This window comes from Fistularia commersonii, chromosome 21 (genome assembly GCF_037954325.1).
Source record: "Fistularia commersonii isolate RoL2024-O1a breed Wild chromosome 21, RoL_Fcom_v1.0, whole genome shotgun sequence".
NCBI lineage: Eukaryota > Metazoa > Chordata > Actinopteri > Syngnathiformes > Fistulariidae > Fistularia > Fistularia commersonii.
Genome location: NC_141304.1, coordinates 754,182 through 770,475, shown reverse-complemented (window position 1 = coordinate 770,475; position 16,294 = coordinate 754,182). Strand labels below are relative to the sequence as shown.

The window sequence follows — 16,294 nt, the reverse complement described above, 5'->3', positions numbered from 1 at the left end:
AAACATGCAGACTAGTTATAGATCCAAACATGTAGTCTAGTTATAGATCCAAACTCATAGACTAGTTATAGATCCAAACATGTAGTCTAGTTATAGATCCAAACTCATAGACTAGTTATAGATCCAAACACGCAGACTAGTTATAGTCCAAACAAATAGTGTAGTTATAGATCCAAACATGTAGTCTAGTTACAGATCCGAATAGGCAGACTAGTTATAGATCCAAACATGTAGACTAGTTACAGATCCAAACACGCAGACTAGTTATAGTCCAAACAAATAGTGTAGTTATAGATCCAAACATGTAGTCTAGTTACAGATCCGAATAGGCAGACTAGTTATAGATCCAAACATGTAGACTAGTTACAGATCCAAACACGCAGACTAGTTATAGTCCAAACAAATAGTGTAGTTATAGATCCAAACATGTAGTCTAGTTACAGATCCGAATACACAGACTAGTTACAGATCCGAATACGCAGACTAGTTATAGATCCAAACATGTAGACTAGTTACAGATCCAAACACGCAGACTAGTTATAGATCCAAACACAGACTAGTTATAGATCCAAACATGTAGTCTCGTTATAGATCCAAACACAAAAGAGTCCATCAAATGGTGGAGCTTCTGATTGGAGGTGTCACCTGTCAATCATCAGTGCGGAGCAGTCGTCCAGCCTGGGATCGGGCTGTTGCTATGGCGACAGAACCATGACGGTGAAGACGTTCTCCATCCACCCAGAAGATGTGATCTGCTGCAAGAGGGTTCCTGGTTCCTGGGAGACCAGGTTCTCCATGGGTCTCCTTCTTGCCACACAAAGTAGCAGAAGGGTTCACTGAAGAGTCCAATGGCGTGGACCCGTCCGGGTGAAACCCCGCCCCTCTCAGCTGTGATTGGCTCCACCCATCCCATAAAATGCGCAGGAAGAGGAAGGTCAAGATGGCCATCTCGACCTTCATCGATTCAGCTTCTAGACAGGAGAAACAGATTAGTCATGATTAGTCGGAGTTGCTGGAGGTCCGCGGCCTCCTCCACCCTTAGAGGACGGCGGACCAACGCCGTGGGCGGAGCCACGCTGTCATCAACCCGTCACACACCTGGCGCTGGTGTGTTTACACCCTCCGGATGTGTGTGTGTGTGTGTGTGTGTGTGTCACCTTGCACTTGAATGCAGTGTTTGCCCTGCGAAGCCCTTGGCTGGCTCTCTTTCTCCGCTGACGGTAGATTTACTGCCCTGCGCCCAGAATCCAGAGCGCGTCTGATTTCGCAGCGCCTTCGTCTCGCATCCGTCTACCAAAGTTACGCAACATCTGCGGGGAGCCGGCAGTGAGTCAGCGCTGAGGAGCTTCATCAGGCTAATGAAGCTGCCGGACACCGGCTCTCCACCCGCTAGAAGGTCTCGCGTTAGGAACCCGGTGACTGTGATGCTTTGGAGTTTCACCTTTGCGTGTTGACGGCGGTCACGCTGCTGCAAGGCGACGGCCTTTTTGGGGAGCTTTGCTCAAAAGTACCGCGGTGCTGAAGGAGAAGGTTGGAATCTGACCAGGAACCACAGTTGGAACCAGACCTGATACCAGACCTGGAACTTGACCTGCATACAAAACTTGGGCCAAACCTGGAACCACAGGAGGAACTGAAACTGGAACCAGACCTGCGGGAAAACCTAGAATTAAACCTTGAACCGGTGCTGGATCCAGACCTGGAACCAGACCTGGAGCCAGAAGTGGAACCAAAGCTGGGACCAGACCTAGAATCAGTACTGGGACCAGTACCGGACCCAGGACCAGAACCAAACCTGCAGAAAATAATCCAGAACTAACCCTAGAACCAGTACTGGAACTACTCCCTCAAACATCTGGAACCAGACCTTGAAAAACATAGCTTCTTCACTTCTTCTTCAAGCTCCTGGTAGTGAAGACACACACATGCATGCGTGCACACGCACACGTGCACACGTGCACACAGCAGTTACTCTTGTGCATTTTTAATCCGCACCCAGCAGGAGGGGGTGATGATTGACAGCCGCTGTCAGAGGAACCAGAGGCAGATAAGGAACAGCTCCTGCATGACCGGCTCGGCTTAGACCAGGAACAGGGATGGACCTGGTGTGGGCCAAGGACAGATCAGGGACAGACCAAGGACCAGCAGGGACAATCCAGGAAAATGGTCAGACCTGGATCACACCTGGGACAAACGTCGGTCGGTCCAGGGACAGACCTGGGATAGCTTGGGGACAAGGGTAGACCCTTCTGTCTGGGGTAGACCTGAGACATTCCAGGTACAGAAGGGAGACCGGGACAGAACTGGGACAGGGGCAGACCTCGTATATTCAAATGGCAGGGTAAGACCAGGGATAGACCTGAGGCAGTCAAGGGACTTGGATAGACTTGGGACAGTCCAAGGGCATACCGAGGAAAGACCTGGGACAGTTGAGGGACAGGGTAAGACCAGGGATAGATCCGGGACAATCAAGGGACTTGGATTGACTTGGGACAGTCCAGGGGCATACCGAGGAAAGACCTGGGACAGTTGAGGGACAGGGTAAGACCAGGGATAGACCTGGTGCAGTCCAAAGACAAGGGCAGACCCGGTCCAGACCTGGGACAGTCCAGGGACAGGGGTAGATCTGAGGCAGACCAGGGATAGACCTCCATCGGTTGTCCCTGGTACCACCTATCTCTAACCCAGAGAAGCTGTGTCCTACTTTTTAAGGTTGTTTTTGTCTGTTTTGATTCCACTGAACCCTGAGAGCTGCTCTCTCAATTTCGTTGCACTCTGTGTAATGACAACGAAAGAGTCGAATCTGGAAACGTAACCTGCTCAGCCAAGCTGAAACGTTTTTGGTAAACATCTCGTCTCCCTGTGGAACCGCGGTTTCAGAGGGGGTTTACTGTAAGTAGAGCGGTGACGTCACCTCGTTTTCTGGTGAACGCCGAGCACCTTCAGGTCCTTAGACGTCCTCCGCTAGCAGAACATGGCCGAAGAGAAAATATCTATTTGTTCGGAGCGCGGACTTTAATACCCTCCTCTTCTCCCCTTCCCCACCCACAGATCACCAAGCAGCAGCTCCAGCAGACCAAGGACCGCTTCCAGGCCTTTCTCAATGGAGACACTCAGATTGTGGCGGACGAAGCCTTCATCAACGCTGTGCAAAGCTACTACGAGGTAGGTACCATCAGGGCCGAGGTCCCTCCACGTTCCTCGGCGGCGTGGCGGACAAGAAGCGGTCGTTGACCTCGTTCTCCGGTCCTACCAAACGGTCCTCCAGCGCGAGCTGATCGGGCTGATTGTTAAAATGGCGGACGGGTCTTTTTTTTTCCCCCTTCCTGCTCAGATTATGAGTCACAGCCTGGAGCTGGCACTGCCTTCCCTCCCGCCTTATGCGTCGCGCCGCAGATGAAAAGAGTAATTGCCCTCGTGCACAGTGCACGGGAGTGGTGACAGACAGCGAGGGTGTGTCAGAGACGCTTGTTGTACATCAGCACCTTTTGCCAACCTCGGCGGTATGCTAATGCCTCCATGCTGAAGGTACTTGAAGGGTTACATGGAGGCTGACAAAAGTCTGCTGCTCACCCTGCTGTCGGTCCTGGAGATCTTGTCAGATGTACCGCTGGTGGTCTTGATGCTAGCTTCGTGTTTTGAACTTGGAAATGCCCGAGTCCGCCGACGGCCGCCTCCAAGACACGGCCCGAGGAGCCGTCAACCGTCGGTCAAGAACTCCCAGTCACCTTCTCCCGGCTGCTGTTCTTCCGAACTCCACCCTACAGGTGTTCCTGAAGAGCGACCGCGTGGCCAAGATGGTCCAGAGCGGCGGCTTCTCGGCGGCTGATTTCAGGGAAGTGTTCAAGCGGCACATCGAGAAGAGGGTGCGCAGCCTCCCGGAGATCGACGGCCTCAGCAAGGAGACGGTGTTGAGCTCCTGGATGGCCAAATTTGACACCATCTACCGCGGCGACGAGGATCCGCGGAAGGCGCAGCAGCGCATGACGGCCAGCGCCGCCTCCGAGCTCATCCTCAGCAAGGACCAGCTCTACGAGATGTTCCAGAACATCCTGGGCATCAAAAAGTTCGAGCACCAGCTGCTTTACCAGGCCTGTCAGGTGAGTCCAGAGGCACCTCAGGGACCTGTTTCAGAACGGGACGGTTTGGCCAAAGGTTCTTCCGGTCTGTGGACCTCCCACCCCCACCCACGTCACTGTGGACATTAATCACATCAGGTTTTTAATTGAATATTTGAGCAGTTGCTCAGAAACATCCATCAATATCTTGTTCTAGATGGGCAGAGCAGTGGTTGTTGCTCTCGGCAACAAGGTTCCAGGTTGTCTGGGGCCTGCTCGGGTTCTCTCTGGTAGGAGCTCCACGCTCCGCTGCCTCTGTTTGTTCCCTCCAGGTTCTCCTTTCCCCAACATGGTCCAAAAACAGGTTCACTCAGGCCTCAAAATCAGAATCCAAAGTTTATTTATCCCAGAGGAGCAATCGGTCTAGGTGTGAACGGGCGGGGGGGGCGAACGGTCGGACAGTCGACGCCGCCCTTTTGCTCGACGGGAACGAAGGGAAGACGTTTTTAATGTGCGCTGCCTCGGATTGAAGTACCACTTTGTATTAAAGGTAGTTTTTCTTTCTGGCATTGAGAAAGTATTGGCTGCACTTCCCGCAGACGAAGCTCCTTCCCCTTCCTCATCGGATCGATGTGCTAAGGCAGCATCAGGAGAGCCGACGGGTCCGGCGTCGGACTGAACCCCCTCGGCGGAAGGGCCGAAGCGGCGCCAATGCCTCCCTCCTGCAGGAGCTTGATTGAAAGCCCTCTAATGGCCCGACTCGGAGAAACCTGCTGACACCTTTACATCGGCTCATCCTTCACTGCTCGCGGGCATTAACTCCACCTCTAATTTATGTCTGGCGTGAGGAGACGGACCCCCGACTGCTCCGCGAGTGGCGTCTTCTCCTTACGTGGATGGTCGTGGGCGCAGAGAGCGCGGCGTTACTGATAGATTGTCGGGAATTGTTTAAACATCTTGCTTGGGAAAGATCAATATGGACTCTGTACTGCGGTACTCATTAGTCAGATGCGTGTACTGCCGGCTTATTACACATAGACGGCCTCCGAATCCACCGAGCCGTTTTCCTTGCCGAGCCTTTGAAGATGCTTAACCTAGATATTCATGTGCTGGCAGCGGCGCTGTTAGCGGCGGGTCAGGAATCTACATGCGGAGCACAAAGCAATTTCCAGGGAAGAAACTCCCCCTCTGAGCCGAACGGGGCCACGGAGGAACGGCGGCACAATGCACCAGCGGGTCACGTGCGCTGCAGACCCATGCATGTGTGTGTGTGTGTGTGTGTGTTCATGAAGTGCATGCAGGGATGCTACATTTTTAAGCTAGGGCTTGTCACGTGCAGTGAGATGGAGAATCCTAAAACATGCGCTTCTTACTTCTTGCCGTTGGAATGATTAAATAAGCAAGAAAGTCCAGGGTTCAATTCGGACACATTTCTGCACTCGGTTCTCTGGTTCCTCCCCGCAGTCCAAAAACCACGCGGCAAGTTAATTAGTTAGTTAGTTAGTCCTCTTGTACAACGGGATGCGTAGAGCTAACCGTGGCTACCAGGTTTCTCCATCTGGGTCTATCGTTGGCAAGTGCCTGTTCCGGGCTCACATTGGAGGCCTTGAGGTCCAGGGCCACAACATCAAGCTAGCGGGTGCAGGGGGCACCTCTGGGTCTTCTCCATCCGGCAGTTGGGGATTAAAGGTCAAGATGGTGCTTGTAGGATGGTCGGCGGGCAAGCGGATGATGTGGCCATACCATTGAACTGAGGCGAGATGCTGGGGGCTGCGGGGTTCGATCTTTTAGGGTCTTGTTAGTGAGCAAGTTAATTGGAGTGCCTAAATTGTCCAACGTCAACTTCCACACGTGGCCTCGTGATCCACCTCAACGTTAGTCCAATGACAAGAGGTACGTTCCCGCCCTGAGTGCAGGATAAGCAGTGCAAACAAGGAATGAATACATCCGTGGGACCGTTCAAGGAATATTCTGCTCTGTTCTATTGGAAGTGGCCCCCCGTGCCAAAGAGGAGTCGAGGTAATCCGGCCGGCCGGTTCTGGGCCCGCTGGGGTTTGTCGAAAGGCTTTCCTGGATCGGCGCGGATTCAGAGGCCGGCGCTTTTAGCCGCTCCCTCCGGGGATCCGCGTTTCTGCGAGCGCCGAACAGAAGTACCTCTAGTGCTGGAAATAAGCTAGAGCTGCCGGGAAATGACAAACATACCGCGGTTCGTCCGAGCCTCGGTCGCAGCGCGCTCCACTTCCAGCCCGAGCTGCCGCCCCCCTGCAGCCGAACCACCGCTGCGAACGCATCTTTCACCGCGAGAAGGTCAGAGGACTGTCTCGCTGCGTTTACTGGAATCAGTGTCAACAACAGCGCCGAGGGTGAAGGCCGGAAGAGAGGCTTGCCTTCACCTGGAGGCGGGCGAGCAGATGTTCTCAGAGATGAGAACTCTGTCAAGGGAGTTTGGATCTTCTCCATCAGTCCCCTCAGTTCTGCTTCTGTCACCCTGCATCTACAGACCTCCATTTCCCCGCTCAGATGTTACACAACGGCGGTACCGTTTTGCCACCGGTTGTGAGGCCAAAGCTCGCCCCCGTATCTCCGGGATGTCAGCTGCACCGCTCCCGTGGCAAGCAGATGTCAGTGCCGTCGCACACCGGCCGCCTCCCGGCTGTTTCCTTTGGGCGGGACCTCGCTGTGACATGACGGCTCGTCAGCATCGCGGGTGAAGTTTCCCTCGCGGATTCTGAGGAGGACGCGAGGAGCTCTGGGTGCAAACGGCTCCTTTCGAAGAAAACTTCAGACCTGTGATGAGACGAACCTCAACATACCGGATCGCGCCCGTCGCATCCCTGCGACTCCGGCAGAAGCAGGAGAAGGCGCCGAGGTGTCTTCTTGTAACTCGTCCCTGCGAGTCGTCGCATCTTGCGGTTCGAGTAGCCCAGACAGGATGGAGTACCGGCGCAGCTTGCGACTGGCTTCACTCTGCTTCTTGGAAATACTCTGCCCGCTGTCTTGTCTGCTGATGGTTCCTTCATCAATATTTATCCTCATGAACTGAGCTCTTATTAAGGGATTTCTTTTTCCCCGATCGCAAGTGGCCGACTTAATCAGCCGCCGATTAGGGCCCTCGCCGTGCGTTCATGAGCGACTGGCAGGCTGGGCTTGTTTAACGCTCGGGGGCGGAAAAATTAGCCGATGCCAATTTTAGAACTGAGAAGATCCGGAAAGGAAAGCGAAGTCGCTCTCAGGGCAGTCGTCATTTTACTTTCAATTTAGCCTCATGGCTAGTTTGCTCTAGTCTACCTATTGTTAGCCACTGTAGCTAGCAGGTAACCACCCGATTGCCATGCTGGCTAACGGCTACAAGCTCCCAGAATCTGCCAGATGCAAACCTGGCGACTCAGGCGACCGCAAGCCTTGTTTCCCCGCGTTGTTTTCTGACAGCAGAGACCCAGCGGGATCACGCCGCCTGTTTGCCTTTGTTGGCATGGCAACGCCATCCCCCGGGACGATACCGAAAGGGATCTTTCCCGATTCCCAGCCGCCCCGAGTCCACCGCGAGCTAGGAGACGCAACCGGGAGGGCAAGTTTACACCCGGCGGTGAACTCAAGGCCGTCCTCCTGCTCCCCTTTGCGCCCGTCGGTTTGTCGCGGCGGGTCGCCTTTTCTTCCGGTGCCGTGGAGGCACCAGCTGCTCCTCCCACGCCTCCTCGGCCTTTGTTCGGCAACCGGCATCAGCTGCGCGACTGCAAACCCGGCTGATTCCGCCCCGCCGCCTTTCACCTGCCGTCAAGCCGGGCCGCCGCCGACGCAGCGCCGCCTTTATTTAGCCCGTCGCTGTCGTCGCCCCCGGCGACACGGGGAGAACTTACCTTTTGGCCGGCCCCTGCTTTCCGTGAGAACGCCACGTCCTCCCAGGCCTCGCAGGTTGACAGCGCTGACCTTTCCCTGGCGGTGGGTCCGGGTGGCCACGTCCTCAGAGACTCTTCTGATGCTCGGACCAGGAGGTCGGACGGCACGCCGAGGAGGCGGCCGGGCGCCGCTGCGGACATTTTGCTGCAGCCGGTGGCGGCGTCTGATTACATGCTCTACTAAGCAGGAGCTCCAGGTTGCAGAGCGGCAGCAGCACTGAGAAGAAACTCAGACTGAGGAGGGAACCAGACCTGAGAACATCTGAGAACATCTGAGAACATCTGAGAACATCTGAGAACATCTGAGGACAGAGGAAGGACAAGCAGACAGTATCTGTCTGATCACACATGGATGGATGGATGGATGGATGGATGAAAAAATAGATGGATGGATGGATAGATGGATCAATAGATGGATGGATGGATGAAAAAATGGATGGATGGATGGATGGATGGATGGATGGATGGATGGATGATCAATAGATGGATGGATGGATGAAAAAAATGGATGGATGGATCAATAGATGGATGGATGGATGAAAAAATAGATGGATGGATGGATCAATAGATGGATGGATGGATGGATGGATGGATGGATGGATGGATGGATGGATGAAAAAATAGATGGATGGATGGATGAAAAAAATGGATGGATGGATGGATGAAAAAATAGATGGATGGATGGATGGATCAATGGATGGATGGATGGACGAAAAAATAGATGGATGGATCAATAGATGGATGGATGGATGATCAATAGATGGATGGATGGATGAAAAAAATGGATGGATGGATCAATAGATGGATGGATGGATGAAAAAATAGATGGATGGATGGATGGATGGATGGATGGATCAATAGATGGATGGATGGATGGATGGATGAAAAAATAGATGGATGGATGGATGAAAAAAATGGATGGATGGATGGATGAAAAAATAGATGGATGGATGGATGGATCAATGGATGGATGGATGGACGAAAAAATAGATGGATGGATCAATAGATGGATGGATGGATGAAAAAATGGATGGATGGATGAAAAAATAGATGGATGGATGGATGAAAAAAATGGATGGATGGATGGATGGATGAAAAAATAGATGGATGGATGGATGGATGGATGAAAAAATGGATGGATGGATGAAAAAATGGATGGATGGATCAATAGATGGATGGATGGATGGATAAAGAGATGGATGGATGGATGGATGGATGAAAAAATAGATGGATCAATAGATGAGGGATCAATAAAGAGATGGATGGAGGCAGAGAATCAATACAGTCGAGTCCTGCTGATGTAATAAGGCTGGTGGGTTGAAGAGCATGCAGAGGAGGGTCTGAAATGGAGGCAGATGATTGGCCGAGGGCCAGACGGAGGCAGATGATTGGCCGAGGCCGGTGGTCGTCCGTGGCGACCCGGTGAAGGAGCAGCAGCTGAAAGGAGAGTGAAGAACCCTGGTCTCTGGAGATGAGATGGTCGATGATGGTCTTCCAGATCTGGGTGGGTTCAGGGCCGACCCCCCTCTGGAGCCGGAGAACCCATCAGGAACCCAAGGAGAAGCCACCAACACATCCATCTGGACAGACACATTGAAATTAGCATGTTGCTAGTTAGCATGTTGCTAGTTAGCATGTTGCCAGGTCGCAAGAAGAGCAGAAGAAGAAGAGGTGGAGGTGAGGTGGTTCCTGTTGCCAAGCTAATAATAAATGCTAGATGGCTCCACCTGCGTTCCCCTCCTGCTGGGCAGAAGAACCCACCTGGTTCTCCAGACGTTCCCTGAAACCTCCAGAGCCAAGAGGAGATGATGAGGAGCTGCAGGGATGTTCTCTGACCGCGAAGGTCACCCTACCGCGGTTTCCACGGCGGTGCGGTTCCTCGGTTGTATCTCCCAGACGTGGCTCACCCGATCATCTCCGCTCTCCTCAGCTGGACAACCTGGACGAGCAGGCGGCGCAGATCCGCAGGGAGCTGGACGGACGTCTGCAGATGGCCGACCAGATCGCCAGGGTGAGTTCCGCGCCGAGCGTCCGAACATCTCGTCCGTCTTTGTCCGACGTCCGCTCTCCTGTCCCGGGCAGGGCGGGAAGTTCCCCAAGTTCATCTCCAAGGACATGGAGGCCATGTACATCGAGGAGCTCAAGTCCTCCGTCAACCAGCTGATGGCCAACCTGGAGAGCATGCCCGTGTCCAAGGGCGGGGAGTTCAAGCTCCAGAAGCTGAAGAGGGGACACAACACCTCCATCATCGACATGGGACAGGAGGACGAGAACACGCTGTCCAAGTCCGACGTGGTGCTGTCCTTCACCCTGGAGGTACGGCAGGAGGTCCAGATCCACACTGCAGGACCACACAGGAGATGTTCTCCTAGGCTACATGGGTTCTCTTCATGTTCTTGGTTCTCTTTCCTGGTGTTTCTTCTGGATGGGCGTGGCCACACACACCTGACTGTGTGTGTGTGTGTGTGTGTGTGTGTGTGTGTGTGTCCAGGTGGTGATCATGGAGGTCCAGGGCTTGAAGTCTCTGGCTCCCAACAGGATTGTCTACTGCACCATGGAGGTGGAAGGAGGAGAGAAGCTCCAGACGGACCAGGCTGAGGCCTCCAAGCCCACGTAAGAACTCCAGGACACCAGAAGGATGGAGAGAAGGATGGAGAGAAGGATGGAGAGAAGGATGGAGAGAAGGAGAGATGGAAAGAGGTGGAGAGGTAGAAAGATAGAGAGATGGAAGGAGATAAAGAAGAGAAAGAGGCTTCGTGTCCTCGATGCCTGAAAAGACTCCATGCAAATGTGAACTATTTTTATGTTGGAACGTCTCTGAACCCTGAATGGAGACGAGATGGTGGGATGGAAGGAGGAGGAGGAGCTTTCTTCCTCTTCCTGTTCTTCTTCTTCTTCTTCTACTTCTTCTACTTCTTCTTCCTCTTCCTATTCTACTTCTTCTTCCTCTTCTTCTTCTTCTTCTTCTTCCTCTTCTTCTCCTTCCTCTTCTTCCTCTTCTTCCTTTTCCTCCTCTTCCTCTTTCTTCTTCTTCTTCTTCTTCTTCTTCTCCTTCTTCTTACCTTCTTCTTCTTCTTCTTCCTCCCCCTCTTCTTCTTCTTCTTCTCCTTCTTCTTCTTCCCTTCTTCTTCTTCTTCGTCCTCCTCCTCCTCTTTTTCTTCTTCTTCCCTTCTTCTTCTTCCTCTTTCTTCTTCTTCTTCTTCTTCTTCTTCTTCTCCTTCTTCTTCTTCCCTTCTTCTTCTTCTTCTTCGTCCTCCTCCTCCTCTTCTTCTTCTTCTTCCCTTCTTCTTCCTCTTTCTTCTTCTTCTTCTTCTTCTTCTTCTTCTTCTTCCTCCTCCTCCTCCTCCTCCTCCTCCTCCTCCTCCTCCTCCTCCTCTTCTTCTTTTTCTTTTTCTTCTTCTTCTTCTTCCCTTCTTCTTCTTCCTCTTTCTTCTTCTTCTCCCCCTTCTATTTCTTCTTCTTCCTCTTCCTCTGTCTTCTTCCTCTCCTTCTTCTTCCTCTTCTTTTTCTTCTTCTCCTTCCTCTTCTTCTTCCCCTTGTTCTTCTTTTTCTTCTTCTTCCTCTTCTTGTTTTTCATAACCTTCACTCCAAGGTCACCTTCATGCTCAGCCTGCTCCCCTTGAAGCAACATGGCCGCCGTCCCCGCCGCCGCAGCCGGACATTCGGGGGGGGGGGGGGGGGGGGGGAGCTTCACCCGGTCGTCACGGCGACGCCCCCCAACCCCCCAACTGTCCGTTACCGTAGTAACTGACCTTGGCTGTATCTTCCAGCTGGGGAACCCAGGGTGACTTCACCACCACGCACCCACTGCCGGCCGTCAAGGTGAAGCTGTTCACGGAGAGCACCGGCGTGCTGGCCCTGGAGGACAAGGAGCTGGGACGGGTGAGGACCACCTCACACACACACACACACACACACACACACACACACACACACACACACACACACACACACACATACACAAGTGTACCTGAAACTCCTAGAGGACGTCGGTCCCAAAAAGAGACTGAAGTTGTAGTGTTTTTAGTAGATGTTGGAGGGGATTGGAGACATCCTGGTCCTGCTCCTGGTCCTGGTCCAGGTCTGATAAACCTTCTCGTCCCGTGCGTCCCGCAGGTCGTCCTCCACCCGACCCCCAACAGCCCCAAGCAGTCGGAGCTCCACAAGATGACGGTGACCAAGGCCTGTCCTGACCAGGACCTGAAGATCAAGCTGGCCATCCGGATGGACAAACCTCAGAACATGAAGCACTGCGGGTGAGGAACCCCTTCTAGATGAGGAGGCGGCGCCCCCCGGTGGACGTCTGCTGCGACTGTCCTCCGACAATGAGAGCCTCGTCCCCATGGAGACGTTTCTCATTTTCATGAGTACCTTCATTCAGCTAGAACCTCCTCCTCTCAGCTAGAAGGTCCCTGGCCGGTAAATTTGGAGAGCAGCTAAAGGACATTTGTGTGTGTTGACAGATACCTGTGGGCTTTCGGGAAGAATGTGTGGAAGCGCTGGAAGAAGCGTTTCTTCGTCCTGGTTCAGGTGAGTCAAGAGGCAGGAAGTGAGCGACACAGCAGGTGGAGCACAAATTGGGTATGCAACCGTCTCCGAGGGTGAAACATACAAGTCACGCCCCCGCGCTGTGTCCCGCAGGTCAGTCAGTACACCTTCGCCATGTGCAGCTACAGGGAGAAGAAGTCCGAGCCGCAGGAGCTTCTGCAGCTGGACGGGTACACTGTGGACTACAGCGACCCCCAGCCAGGTGAGACGCCAACACACACACACACACACTCAAACACACACATGTGCATGGAGAGTGTTGTGACATGTGTGGTCCCCAGGCCTGGACGGGGGCAGGGCGTTCTTCAACGCCGTCAAGGAGGGAGATACCGTGATCTTTGCCAGCGACGACGAGCAGGACCGCATCCTCTGGGTGCAGGCCATGTACCGAGCCACCGGCCAGTCCCACAAGCCCGTCCCGCCCACTCAGGTCCAGAAACTCAACTCCAAAGGCGGCGCCTCGGCCCAAATGGACGCCCCCATCTCCCAGTTCTGTGAGTAGCCCCGAACACGACATGGTCACCTCAACAGAAGCCAGTTTTCATCCACGACGCAGCGAAAAAAAAGCTCTAACTCATAAGTGCCTCACGCCATGAGCTCCACACTGCAGCCACAAAACATGCTGGTAGAACTAACACACAAGCACGCACACACACGCCCCCCCCCCCCTCCCAAAGCCCCTCCCCTTCCCGTCCGCCCTCAACCCGACCGCTATCGGACCTCCGAGAGGCCTCCCGCCGGGTCAACCCGCTCACTCCCGCGGCGGTCCAAAGCGCGTATCCCTTACGTCTTTCACCAGGAACCGTCAAGGACGTGACCGTTGAAAGCTAACAGCTAGTCCGTCCGCCTCGGCGCGGCGCCGTAGCGCGGGCATACATGTCTGGGCCCCGCCGGTGCCAGTCCGTCTCAGTCCCGAGCGCGCTAAGACGGTCCCCCCACATGTGAAACGTTGTAACTGACTGTGTCACCACTGTATATCTGCACCTCTAAGCAGCCCGCAGATCAGGTAGCGAGGCCAAGGTAAGAGCGTCTGCCGCAGTGTGGCGTCCCGACCAACTTCCTGTCCAGCCGTCTTGTGTCCTTCCAAATTTAGACGGGATGATTAAGTTTCTACCAGAAACTCTTACTCCCTGCCTCTATTTACAACACTGACGTAGACGTTTCCTGACCCGTCAGGGTTTGTTACAATTTAATTCATAATAATAGATCCTGCTATTCGGAATAAATATGACTTTTTTTTTTTTTTTTTTTTTTTTTTTTTTCACCCGTGTGCATCTTTTGACTCCACGTTGTAAGAAAGAGTCATTTCTCCACTGCTGAGAAGATTTTTTTATTTTTATCCTTTTTTTTTTTTGTCTTGGATTATTTCCACAAAGACACTAATTGGCATCCCATCGGTAGCCTACATGCCCGGGGGGTTAAAACACCAACGGTAGCACGAGTACCCGGGGTACTGACTCTACTTTAAAGTGGCAGTAGTTGTGGTACAAACCAGACTGCCAGCGATTGGATCAGTTCAGAATCCTATCACATAGACTCTATGTTGTTTCTCCATTGATCTCTTTGTCCAGTATGTGATCGTTCTTGTGGTTAGTTGACTCCTCAGATGCCAGCTGTTGCCATTCAAAGCTTCCTCACCGCGGCACCGACTCCCCCTCCCCTTCACCCCCCACCCCTGACCCCCCCCTGAAACATTGTGGCACACCACGCATACATGTTTCGCCCCTCCCCGGTGGTCTTGAATGGCACTGGGACCATAACATACATGGTCCTCCTGACTCTGCTGCAGAGATCCCCCGCGAGGGTCCTGATTGGTTGGTGGATTCCCCACCCCTGCCCCACCCCCCACCCACATGTTTTGGACAAGGAAGTTCTTAAAGGCTCACTCCCCCCTTCAGGGCTCCGGTGAGGTCCGTGTCAAGGAGATAAGATAAAGAAGCAGTACGAAGTGATCGATGCGTGGAAGTGTGTGTGTGTGTTAAGCACCTCCTGTACCGTTTCCTTCACATCCACTCCCACGGTACCCTCCGCTCGTAACCCTGCCAGCCAGGGCTCAGTCCGTCAACGCGGGGTGTCCACTGATGTCCCCAGTCCAAAGCAAACCCCTTTGTCTACATAGCGTGGCAGTACCAAACGTGCAGCTCTTGACTCCTCAAGTACTTGTATGCCCTCCAGAATAACAAACTGCAGTGGAGTGATGAGGACCGAACCCCCCACTCTGTCTCTCTCTGTCTCTCTCTCTAACTGTCTATCTGTATGTCAAATATGCCTCAGTATCTGTTGTGGACTTCACGTCTCCTCACACCCGTTCACTCGCCTCCACTCACGGACTCTCATCTTGGTATCGGTTGTTGTTTTTTCCGTTGTCCTCTTCCTCATGCTTTGCCTGTACTCGTCTTCAGCTGCTAGGTCAGGGTCTCTCGTGATTGCTCTCCTTCCAGCCTTGTTGCTAGTCTTTATGTTATTCTGGTTTGTCCCTTCTTACCCTGCTGTCTTCTAGCTGGACTCAAGGGTAAGTGCTTCCCTGTAGCCGGCACAGCTCAGATAATCCCCGCCGATTATCTGACAAATGCAAACGTTCTGTCTCTCCTCTTCTTCCTCCTCCTCTTCTTCTTCTTCTTCTTCTTCTTCTTCTTCTTCTCTCCCCTCTTCTCCTTCCTTTTTCCACGTCTCGCTTCATGTCTTAGATTAGTCAGTTTGGTTTTTTTTGACGGCCTCGACCTGAGGATCAGAGTTTAAGCATCCATTCGTGCCAGTTTAGGATGCATGCGTTTTCTCTTCTTAGAGCTTATGATTTTCCGACTCAGTACTTGTTCGATCCGATGACATAGTTTCTGCATAATTGCCTTCTCTCTTTGCCGACATCGGTGACGGGATCCCTCTGAGTGAAGCAGGAAGCCGAGGCTTCTAGATGGCAAGCGCTGCCGTACCCAAACCGGCCAAAGCTATCCAATCCGAGATCGATCGATTAGTCGTCGACCTTCGAATCGGCGACTGGGTCAGATCTAAAACGGGCCTAAATCCTGAGACTCCAGGTACCTTTTGTGCGGGTACACAAATAGTCGGAGCCTCGAGCATCTCCAATTGACCTCCAAGAGCAGCCGCTGACCTTCCGTAGACCCATCGACTAATCGATCGATCGAGGGAACGGCCCGGGAGATAGACGGAAGACGAAGACACCTGCGGGGCCGCGAGTCCGAGGTGTCATTGTCTTCTGATACCGGACCGCGTTGGAGCTCGTCCATCGGCGTGAAAGTAACGAACACGCCTCCTGCAACCAAGTGGGCAGCTGTCGATCGAGCTTCACCTCAGAGGGTTCAATCTGTTTTCACATTCTTGACCAGAGTTGGCAAATATGTACGCGGAGTATTCTGAATGCCAAAGACAAGGAGTAGCTTACGCCGCCCCTTCTTACTGTAAATACTCCCGACCCCGCCCCTCCTGCCCCCCACCACCACCTCTTCCCCTACAGTAGCCGGGCCTGTAGCAGGAATCTAGAACGATGCTCCACCTTTAGAAAGGGGAGATCTCATTTTGCTTTCCTTTGACTGCCCTTTGTTTGCCTGAACAGGAGAACACCTGTGTCATGTGTCCATACCTTTTGTACAAACGCAGGAGTTTTCATCCATCCCCCCGCCCCCCCTCCGTCCGCCCCCCCATCTCCCCAGAGAATGATACAGTTCTGCCTCTGTCGGCTTCATGCTATCTACCCATGTACTTGCACCAGGTTGTATTGCTCCCTCTTAGCGTGGTCGGTAGTGCTCTGCCTGCCAGTAGTCCCTGTAGAGACCA

The 16,294-nt window shown here is 53.1% G+C and overlaps 1 protein-coding gene across 6 annotated transcripts in view; it reads left to right on the top strand.

The window, feature by feature from the left end:
* The window catches only part of cadpsb (Ca2+-dependent activator protein for secretion b), a 36,410-nt gene that overhangs the window by 2,608 nt on the left and 17,508 nt on the right, over positions 1-16,294 (top strand). For all 6 annotated transcript variants that reach the window (XM_086168141.1, XM_086168140.1, XM_086168139.1 and 3 more), the window contains exons 2-11: positions 3,052-3,165; positions 3,768-4,100; positions 9,885-9,965; positions 10,037-10,270; positions 10,446-10,567; positions 11,725-11,836; positions 12,071-12,210; positions 12,418-12,484; positions 12,596-12,704; positions 12,784-12,996. In XM_086168141.1, coding sequence (XP_086024267.1) covers positions 3,052-3,165; positions 3,768-4,100; positions 9,885-9,965; positions 10,037-10,270; positions 10,446-10,567; positions 11,725-11,836; positions 12,071-12,210; positions 12,418-12,484; positions 12,596-12,704; positions 12,784-12,996 — 1,525 coding nt within the window. The remainder of the gene's footprint in view (positions 1-3,051; positions 3,166-3,767; positions 4,101-9,884; positions 9,966-10,036; positions 10,271-10,445; positions 10,568-11,724; positions 11,837-12,070; positions 12,211-12,417; positions 12,485-12,595; positions 12,705-12,783; positions 12,997-16,294) is intronic.